The sequence below is a fragment of the Melopsittacus undulatus genome, assembly GCF_012275295.1.
Source record: "Melopsittacus undulatus isolate bMelUnd1 chromosome W unlocalized genomic scaffold, bMelUnd1.mat.Z SUPER_W_unloc_1, whole genome shotgun sequence".
In the NCBI taxonomy this organism is placed as follows: Eukaryota; Metazoa; Chordata; class Aves; order Psittaciformes; family Psittaculidae; genus Melopsittacus; species Melopsittacus undulatus.
The window spans coordinates 1,611,984-1,623,271 of record NW_022993942.1 but is presented as its reverse complement, the minus strand read 5'-3'; the positions used below and the strand labels follow the sequence as shown (position 1 = coordinate 1,623,271).

General features: G+C 44.1%; 1 protein-coding gene across 1 annotated transcript; it reads right to left on the bottom strand.

The window, feature by feature from the left end:
• Positions 1-2,456: 2,456 nt before the first annotated feature.
• Positions 2,457-10,758, bottom strand: LOC117438172 (SET-binding protein-like; the record flags this gene model as incomplete). Its single annotated transcript, XM_034073632.1, has 3 exons — positions 2,457-5,073; positions 7,920-8,006; positions 10,249-10,758. Coding segments are annotated over 3 exons (891 nt in total), but the record flags the coding sequence as incomplete, so codon positions are not given.
• Positions 10,759-11,288: the final 530 nt, after the last annotated feature.

Genomic DNA, 11,288 nt, shown 5'->3' with positions numbered 1-11,288 from the left:
GAGGAAGACTGCTTACTTCATCTTGAAGACCCCTGCCCACATGAGGAAGACTACTTACTTCATCTTGAAGACCCCTGCCCACGACCATCGGAGGGCAGTGCACAAGTGCCAAAAGGGAGGAGACTTATGATAATGAGTACCTAAATGAACTGTAATATACCCTCCGAACTCTCGGGAACCTAATGAATATGCATGTTTGTGTGTAATAAATATCTGCTTGCTTATCCCCTCTGTGTGCAAGTTAGGAGGAGCGAACCCCCTTGCACCTGGCACCATAATAAACATACCTGCTTTATAACTCTCTCTGAGTTGTAGAGTCTGATTCCGTGCTTCAAGGGGACTTGCTAAACATCATCTTACATTATGGAAATAAGACCGAAGGAAAAGGGAATGGTGTCAAGCTCAGTCTGTCCAATGCACCATTAAATCATAATTCCCCAGTTAGGGATAACAATGAACTGCAAGAAAGTCAACAGGAAGGGGGTGCAGTACAGAAAACTGGGAAAGGGGATGGGAGGTGGGTTATTTTGTGGGTTTGTTTTGAGATGTGGGAGCTGGGAGCATCCAACACTGAGCTAATGGCATCCAAGCTGACTCCTGAGCACTGCACACACCCCCAGGTTCTCAGCTTCCCCAAAAAAAAACAAATTCATCCTCTGAAGAGAATGAGGATGCTCTCCATTTTGTAGTTGGCGGTGAAAGTCCCAGCAGATCCTCTGACATGCCCACCTGAAGGTGGATGGCATCTTCAGCAGGTCAAGGAGCAGCAGATATCATCTTCCACATCTCTGACTTGAGCTTTTAAGCTCCAAGCCACTCCAGAAATACCATTTCACATCTCCACTTTCCATAGCAAGGTTCTGAAATACTTTGCATCTGCATGTTGGGCTGGAAGATGCTGTCCTCTCATGACTACACTTGGTGTGATGCTGAGAAATTTTGGGTTCCTTGATTTGTTTTCCCTCTGCAAGTCTTTTGCATTTGGAAAGTCCCTCTGTGCTTCTTTCCGTCCTCCCATGTTTAAGGGTCAGAAACCTTTTCATTATAGAACTTCTCCAATGGGCTGGAGAGAAGTTTTTCAAACCAATATTAGGATCATCTCTAATCTAGCATACCCAAAGTGTTCAACCATGACTCCTTGATTTATGCCAACAGAACGTAAGGCTTTCCCATCCAAATATTGGACTAATCCAGGCATACTGCATCCATCAATATCCAGATAATTCAACCTCCAGCAGGTACAAGACCACTAGTAGTGACACTAAAGGGATGAGAACTGTGATCTTTGCTGTAAGACACAGTTTCCTGTTGGTCTACTACTACTGGCCTCTTGACATCCTCAAGACAAATAAATAATGAGGTTTTAAGTGATTTTGATTGACTTCTCATACTCTTGCTGTTTTTTTCTGGCAGGGCTGCAAATGAATGATCAGCTCTTTAGTGATTGCAGCTAGAGAAGTTAAAGCTCCCTTGCTCCTTGCCCTGCAAGGAGCACAGAAGACAAGTGCTCACATCTGTCTCCAAATTTCAGCACCTGAGAACTGTTTCCCTTATCCTGCAGTTTTTACCTTTTTTTTTTCTTTCAGTGCCACTTGCACTCAGAAAACAAAAATCCAGTCCCCAGAGAATATATGGGACATTTTATATCCCAGGACAACACTTTCAACACTTAGTTTTGGCACTAAGAAGGGAGGCAAGACAACACCAGCTTAAGTGAGCTCTTTGGACGAGGCAAACAAGTGTCACTTTGTTCTCACCTGTGCAACCCAAGCAGAGACTGAGGGGGGTAAGGAAAGGTCAAGACAGACCTGTGATTTAAAGGTAGGAGGATGGTTTGGTGGCTGAGTGAGCTGGGGGCTTGACTTTCAGCTCATACTGACACAAAGCATTATGCAGAGGGAGACATGTTAGTGCCTCAGTTTCCCCACTGTATGGTGGTGACTGTGGTGCCTCCTCCCATCACAAGGATCCTAATAAAGCACTTATGAATCAAGGCACAAATCTGCAGTGCTGAGCAACCAACACACCAGCCACTTCATAGCCATAAAGCTAGAAAAGAGTTGTCCCTTGCCTTGCTCCAGGAGCAGTATTGCCCCAACCCTCTCACCTGCTTTCCAGGGCCAGCTGCAAAGCAAGGCCAGCAGAAGGGAACCCTGTCAGACCTCACCTTGAAGATGACCCACAAAGCAAAGCAAGCTCTCTTTCCATTTTCTTAACAACAGTTTTGAACCTGCTGATGAATGCTGAAGATTTAACCAAGCCCATATTGACTATATAAAAAAAAAGCTTCCAACTGCCTCTTAGGTATCTTTAAGGAGCACATAATACTTAAAGGGACCAAATGCAACACAACTTGCTGGCCACTAATAGGATATACTCCTGCCAAAACCTTCTTCTGCTGCAGCTCTTACCATAAAAGTCAGTCAGAAACTCTGTAAGACTCAATTTGGAGTTTTAGAAAGCGGGCATTCTTTATTGAAGCACTGGGAACACACACAAATCATTTTGCAAAGGTGAGCATACCCAATACTTGCCAACAGTGGCTATTTATTTAGCATACGCATGCATATTCATAGCTTTTCCAGAAAAAAAAAATGCATCCTAAGTACACATGCGCTTTTTTGCTGAGTGGGGCCTTTTGGGGGTCCTCAACAGTCTTCCTCACTGTGTTTACTGAATGACCTCAGTGTTTGCACACACTTGGAAGGTCCTAGTGCCGAGTTAGCAGTTGGGTATGTACTTGCTTCTGTTCTGTTTCAGTCTCTCTCCATGTTGGGCACCACTCTGCTATTTTGAAGGCTGGTATCCTTGGTCTTATTTACTGTCTCCTTAGTTGTTATCTGTTCCTTCCCCCATCAGCCAAACATTCCTTTCTCTCTACATGTTAGTAAGTTAGTAGAATAAACCAAACTGTTCTATGTTAAAGGCACACACACTATTGCTAGTTTAAGATTTAAGGTTACATTTCCCCCCTTTGAGACTTACAGAATATATATATATATATACTGTAAGTCTCATTCTATACCCTTTACCCATATTTGATTCTAATACACCATTGTGACCAGCAACTACAAAATTGAGTCATGCAAGGATACAGACACAAATTGTTACTATAATGATCACAAACGAGTTTTTTAACAATATCCAATTTGGTAGCCAAAACGTAAGTCCATGTCATAATTCTTCAAATCCCCAGTTAGTAAAATCTGCCACTCTGGTCTATGTATGTGCAGCAGCCCGTATTTATAACTGTACAAACACCTCCTTGGGAAGCTAATAGCAGATCAAGGGCCATATGGTTTTGCAATACTACCTGACATAAGCTGGATACCTCAGTCGGTAATGCCTGTATAGCACCTGGGAATACAACACCCAATGTATATTTTCCAGTCCATCCTGAGGGGAAGGGCCTTTTGAGCAGTATTATTACACAATCAATACCACCCTTTCCCTTCTGGAGCATTCCAATTGACAGTTTGTGGTCCCTTAGTCCAGATTTGCGTTGTTCAGCTACAGTCTGGGTAATGTCCTACCAAGATATTACCAGAACTAAGAGTTTTACCAAGTGCCACTAGGTATAGTCAGAGATCCTGTTTTCCCTGCAAAAAATTACCACCAGGAACAAAAGGCAGTTGGTAAGGCCACCCATACGTCAGTTCATATGGACTTACGTGATTCCTTCCTGGCTGTATTTGTATCCTACCAAAGCAATTGGTAAGGCTTATAACCAAGTTAAAGAAGTTTCTTGACATATTTTAATTGTAACTCGAGTATCCAATTCATACATTCCACTTTCCCACTAGCCTGAGGTCTATATAGGGTATGCAGATCCCATTTGATTCCCAAACACTCTCCCACCTTCCTAACTACTGCAACAAAATGCAGACCTCTGAGGACAAGCCTGCTAGTACACCATATCAGGGTATTATTTGATTCAATAAATGTTTTACTACTTCATGAACCATATTGGTGCAACAAGGGAAAGCCTCTGGCCAACCAGAAAACATATCTATTAGTACCAATATATACACACATCTGAGCCCATTGTGCTGTGGCAATTCTGTAAAGTCCACTTGCCAATGGTCTTCTGGATAACTGCCTTTGTTGTTCCTCTTAGCATTGTAAACAAGGTTCACACTTCTTTATAACACTTTTATAGTTTCAGCCATTTGCATACTCAGAACTTGGAGCTTTAAAGCCTCAGTCATTGATTCTGTTCCCCCATGAGTTGCCTGGTGGTTTTCTTCTCATAAGAAGCTGGTCAATTATTACTTGCCTGTTTGGTATAACCCACCATCCTTCATCATTCTTCTTGGCTCCTAATAAACTAGGTAATTTCTCATCCTCCATCTGATAACTTGGAACTTCATTATGCAAGCACTGATACTTATGAGGCAATATTAACGAAAGGTCCCCACCCACAGCTTCTTTGGCTGCTTTGTCAGCAACATGATCACCAATATTCACTGGAGTGATATCAAATTGATGTGCCTTAAAAGCAAATTTTGACTTTCTGAAAATTCCAGAAGTCTCAGTAGCACCATCAGCTCGGTTTTCTGTGCTGATGTGTTGGGGGGGAAAGGCTTTAGCCTCTGTTATCTCATGTTTGGTTACCACAGCATATCCTTCTTTCCGGTTTCCATTTTCATAAAGCTGCTGCCATCCACAAACAGTTCGTAGTCCACATCCATCAGGGATGTACCTTACAGGTCAGTATAACTGGAATATACCTGCTCAGTAGTCTGTAAACAGTTGTGAGTCAGCTCTCCTGCTCCTGGATCAGTTGTTGAAAACCACTGCTGGGTTCAAAAGGTTAGTTACTTTCAATTCTACATCCTCTTGTTCTAAAAGCACAGCCTGATATTTTAAACAGCCTGCTTGGCAAAAGCCAATGACTACTTCTCTGTTCCAGAATGGCTGTTCATCCATTTTTGTCCCAAAGTATTTGACAAATTTTTCTATTAGAGTCTCTAGTCCTTTTCTTGCTTCGTGATCGTCCTGGTGCTCCAGAAGCCCATACTTGCGGGATGTATTCTCCACTTCTTCCGGTATACCTGGCTCAGTGGCTGGTTTCTGTAACATAAAAACTCATGCCTCCACAGCCTTTTCATCAGGAACATGTAGCTCAATTTTCTTTCTTTAAACCTAACTTATGCATGCAATATCCAATAACAGCATGGAGTACTCAGGCATGCAATGAAATTGTCAAACAGATGTTGACCCATCAATTTTAAAATTTTAAAGAAAGGACAGGTTCCTGTCCACCCTGTGGCACCAATGACAGAAGCTGTTTGCTTAATTACCCTTTACAAGCACTTAGAATAAGCATGTTCTGTTTCTACAAGAAATTCTATCTTATCATTTCCCAACTTAACTGCAGTCAGGGGTTCTGCTGGGGAGAGTTTCTAATCTTACCCCAGTCCTCCTCAGTCTTCATCTCAAGTAATAATTTTCTCTGCCTGTCCTGACATTCCAATAAATCTCTGGTGTTTATTTTGATTCTGAAGGCATTCTCACTTCCAGGGCAGCCAGTGGAGTCTGTTCACAAACCTTTCTATGTAATCCTTCTTTACAACACTTTCCTCTCAGGCTCCTCTCCCCTTTCCTCCTTTCCTGGGTGAGAGTTACAGCCAACAATTTTTTCTTTTTGTTTTTTTCTCCCCCCCCCCCCAACATTCCGATTTTACTCTGGAGCTTATTTTATGCCCCCACATATCCAATAAGATATTCCTAGTTGAAACTTGACACACTATAACCCACAATACACAACATTGTACTATATTTATTATTTATATATATATATTAATAATCAGGGACTCGAACCCCTTCCCACCACCATTTGAACCATTTCGGGGAACTTGTACCAGAGCAATGGTGGTCCAATTGCGGCAGATCTCCCAGGCCACATTCATTATCTTTCCCAACTCATATTGGTCCTTTCCTTCCTTCCTTCAATTCAGGATCAGTAGTAGTATATTTATGCATCACCTCTTATAATTTTTCCACGAATCCAGAAGGTGATTCATAGCTTAGACCAGTTCACTGCCTTGGGGACCGCATTCCTAATACTGAATAAAGTCCACCTCTGATATTGTTTCAAAGCCTGCCTGCCTGTCCCGGGTTCAGCAGTAGCAGTCATTTTTCTCCTTCTTAGTAGCTGGTGCAGTGCTGTGGTTATGACTTTCGGCCTGGGAACAATGCTGATAACACCGATGTTTTTAGTTGTTGCTAAGGAATGTTTACTCTGACCAAGGACTTTGGTGAGTCTCATGCTCTGCCAGAGAGGAGGGGAAGCCAGGAGGAAACAGAGACAGGATACCTGACCCAAACTAGCCAAAGAGATATTCCATACCACAGCATGTCATGCCCAGGATGTAGAACTGGGGGCAGTTACCCAGAAGGGCTAGATCACTGATCGGTCAGGCAGGGTATCGGTTGGTGGGTGGTGAGCAGTTGTATTCTCTTCTCTTGTTATTTCCCTTATCATTATTATTGGTGTTAGCAGCAGCGGTTTGTGTTACACCTTAGTTACTGGACTGTTCTTATCTCAACCTCTGGGAGTTACATTCTTTCAATTCTCCTCCCCATCCCTCTGCAGGAGCAGAAAGGGAGTGAATGAGAGAGAGAAACTGCGTGGTTTTCCGAGTTATGGTTGGGCTTAAACCATGACACTGCCCTGGTCCTAATTAGGGTCCCAGTTAGGTTTGTGGGTAGGTACATCAAGATTTACTATACCTGCCGGTGTGCCTGCTCTTATTTGTTGCGCTACTGCTGTCCAAGCTGTACAAAATATCATATTCCTGTCAACATTCTCAAAAGCATGATGCATAATTACCAGCCACCTGTTTCCAAGTATTCTAATCTATAATGGTAAAGGAAATCCTTATCATGACCAGACCATCATTGCCCACAACTTGTCTTAAAGGTGCAATGACAGTTTCCCCTTGTTTTCCCCTAGTTTGCCCTGCTATAGGGCAAAATCCTTCAGCCCCCTCTAATATCTCTGGTGACTATGCTGGTGCTTGTCTCTCATTGTCAGCACCTTCAGCCCCATTATTCACAATACCCCTTCTCCAGGGGGCTACCATCAAATCCAAATTCTCCTCTGCATTCCTCAAATGCTTAGTGCACAATGATGCTATGCTGCACAAAGAGCAACAGCGTGTAAGCAAATTTTTCTGCGAGAGTGACAGAGCACTGGAACAGGTTGCCCAGGGGGGTTGTGGAGTCTCCTACATTGGAGATATTCAAGGCCCGCCTGGACAAGTTCCTGTGTGATGTACTCTAGGTTACCCTGCTCTTGCAGTGGGGTTGGACTAGATGGTCTTTTGAGGTCCCTTCCAACCCTTGGGATTCTGTGATTCTCCAAGGACAATACTAACAGGTCCTGGGGTGCAAAATTAAAACTACAATCCTTTTGCCATTCCAGATGATATCTCAAAGTGAAAAACATTTCCGCATAAGCTACTTAACTCCACTTTCCTTTTCATCTCAAGAATAACAACCACCATTGATTACAGTATTTTACCAGAGTGTCCCGAGTAACTGAACCACCTGGGGGTCCACCACTTTGTTTGAAAATTTCCCAGGTGACCAAGCCACTCAGGGGTTCACTGATTTGTATCCAGAGTGCTGCAAAATGCAACCCAATGGGGATTTCTTCAAAACCCCCTATGGAAGCAGTGGTCCTGACCTCCACCCAGATTCCAGACTGTTGCAAAATGCAACGCAATGGGGACCTTTCCAGGATCCCCCCTTTGGAGGCAGTGATACCCATGATCTCGACCTCCACCAAATACCAAAGTCCAGTCAACCAAAACTAAACAACCTTTTACCCACTGCACAGAGCATCCCCTGCGCCTTACATGGAAAGGGACCAGAAAGAATGCCTTTTTAAATAAATAAAATCAGGGTCTTACCGAGGTCCCGAGTCGGTCTGGGGAGCTGTGGTTCCTTTCAGGGAAACTCCCGATTGCCAGCGCGAAGGTCCCAGAGACTCCCCAGATCTGCGGGAAACACAGCAGAGTGTCCCTGTTTGGGCACCAAATTGTTACCACAGAAGTCAGTTGGAGAAACTCTCTAAGACTCAATTTGGAGTTTTAGAAAGCAGGCATTCTTTACCACAGCACTGGGCACACACACACAAATGATTTTGCAAAGGTGAGCATGCCCAATACTTGCCAACAGTGGCTATTTATTTAGCATACGCATGCATATTCATAGCTTTTCCAGAAAAAAAAACCTCTCATATTTGCATCCTAATTACACATGAGCTTTCTTGCTGAGGGGGGGGCCATTGGTGGTCCTCGACAGTCTTCCTCACTGTGTTTACTGAATGACCTCAGTGTTTGTGCACACTTGGAAGGTACTCGTGCCGAGTTAGCAGTTGGTATGCCTTTGCTTCTGTTCTGTTCCAGTCTCGCTCCATGTTGGGCACCACTCTGCTATCCTGAAGGCTGGTATCCTTGGTCTTATTTACTGTCTCCTTAGTTGTTATCAGTCTTGTGATGTTCCTTCCCCCATCAGCCAAACATTCCTTTCTCTCTACATGTTAGTAAGTTGGAACAGTTTGGTTTATTCTATGTTAAAGGCACACACACTATTGTGAGGTTAAGATTTAAGGTTACACAGCTATGACATTCTCCAGAAAACATTTTATGTCATAAAACTCAGACTGGCTTATAAGCATATGGAAGCAAAAGAAACTCTGCTGACCCTCATGCTGGTTTTTGGCTCAAGGAACTGCTTCTCTGTATGTCTTTCTTCCCCTTCTCTTTCAGCTCCTTATTTAACAACAGATTTCTAAGTAAGAAGGAAATTATATTAATTGAAACCTTCCCAGCACATTTGCAGGAGTATTTGGGGAAAAGGGAGGCAGAAAGCTTAAGGCAGAGGGGATATCCAGGATTAAATCATCCCTTGGAGGAAGGTAACAGGGTGCGAGAGGCCAACTAACTGCTTTTGGTCACATCAGGTTGGAATTTCCTTCTCCCAAGTGCACTGGAGCCTTCAACCCACATCCAAGAGCAAGCAAGGGATGCCAGAGGACTGGGCCAAGTCAGGACACAGTGCAGGCAACCTGTGACGCACCAGACAAACACAAACTCTCTCCCTTTGCCTTCACAGTGACTGTAACAGCCCTGCCTGAGCACACAGGCATCCTGCATCAGTCATGCTGAGTATTATCCACGCTACAAGCCCACATACTTGAGGGCTGAGTAGTTGTCATACTTTATTGACACACTACCAAATCTCATCCACACCATCTGCTGAAACAGCTCATTCACTTCCTGACCAGCAGATGATAGCTGGATCCTCACAACACCCAGATTTTACATGATAGTACCTTCATACAAGGAGCTATGTTTGCAAAGCAAGACTTCTGTGGCCAAAAAAGCATCAGGAATGGGTCAAATTCTGCTTGGGAGACATTTTGAGTTCAGAAGGGGGAATATTTTTATGTGGCAATTGCATGGGAAAAATGACCAAGCAAAATGTAAGCACCAGGCTCCAGGGATTTTCAGGAGTGTAGGTGCAAAGTTTGCGGAAACAGGTTTAGTGGGATTGGAGCTTCCACTTAAGTCCTCCCCTCCTTCCCCTCCCCAGCTAGATGACATTCTCAGAGTTTTGATTTGCAACCTGCCTGAATACCACTAAAAGTATTTTCTCAGAGGAGAAAACGGGAATTTGGCACTTGTCCACCTCTTCTCTGCTGCCTGTCAGCATTCAGCAAATATTTCAGTCATAGCCCTTTGCATGCTGCTAGCCCCACTCATTTAAGCTTTGGCCCTTTCCTAGGCTGCCCTTTACCTTCAGGATGGGGTGGCAGGGAAGGGAGGATGAAAGGGGTGGTGAGGTGAATAACTTATGCCAGATCCATTGCAATTTCGGGGGGGGACGGGGGGGGGGGGGGGGAAGCAGAGAGGTTGCAAATCCCTGACCATGCTCCTTGAAGAATTTGATTACCAGCAGCTGGGATTTGCACTTCCACATCTGAAAGATGATGAGAATTAACACATTAAAGGCTAAAAAAAAAAAAAAAAAAAAAAAGGTCCTCTGTCATCTCAGATCTCCTCCATGTGGCCAGCAGCATCCTGAGGCAGGTACCTAATTGCCCACAGAGCCTTTGCATTTCTTCTCCTGCCTCAACTGCTCTCCTCTGCTCGGACACAAACTGAGCAGGTTTAATCCTACCCTCTCCCTCTGCTTTCAGCAGAAAGGGATAGAATAGGAAAGAATAGAACATACCTTCTTTCTTGAGTGGGATCTGTCCTCCTCTTTAGCTGTTTTGCTATTTTCCCCAGCTCTGGAAAGCTTCTGCTCCCCAGATTGCTTGATGGTGATTTTGATCTCAGGAGGGCAAATATAATTCTCCAAGTTCTTTGGGGGCTTCTTAGCTCTCTTAGTGGTCTGGATCTTTAGTTTTAAACTCCCCTCTGTGAAGTTAGCTTCCTTGATGGAAAATTCCTGCTCCTCTAGGCCATCTCCCACCACCCATTTCTCACTGTCTGCATTGGAAGTGGAATCCATATCTCTCCCAGAACCATCCTCTTCCTTGGGCTCCAGCCTCTCACTGCTCACCAGAATGCCTTTCCCCGAGCCCACCGCAGGCAGCATCATCTCCTCCACACAGCTGGCGGTAGGTGGAGGCTTCACAGAGACCACAGCGGCTGGCAGAAAGTCTGCTGCACCTCCCCTTTGCCAGGAGCTGCCCAAAGTCTCCCTGGCTCCGTAGCAATACTGCAACACCCTGGAGTTTTATCAGAGGGAAGGGGAGTGTGGGAGAGGATGAGGAGAGCAAGGGCAGGTACAATCCCAGGGAACAAATGGTAACTGTCCACCAAATTCAATGTCCCGATCACTCAGAAGCTGCAAGTTTCTCAGAAGACACCAAAATTTCCACTGTCAAAATAAAGTAGAAGAAAAAAAGGAAGTTAGCATGCACACATATATCAAACATGAGTGTGGAAATGACTAAAACAGAGCACACTTGGGCTTCCCCTGCAGCATCTCAAGGGCCTTTCTTGAAGCAAAATGAGAGCCAAGGCTGGCTGGCATTTCTGAGGGCTAGATCTAGTACCACGAAGCAATGAACAACAGCCACATGTATTGCTACATTGACAAAAATAGATATCAAAAAAACCCAAATAATGGTATATAAACACAAAAGCCTTCCACTCTAGACTTGTGGAAATATATGAGGGAGCAACAAGCTCTCTATACCTATGAACCTCCTTGTTACTTCAAAGTGCTTGCTGTCAGAGTTTCTTAGGGGGAGGAAAAAAAAA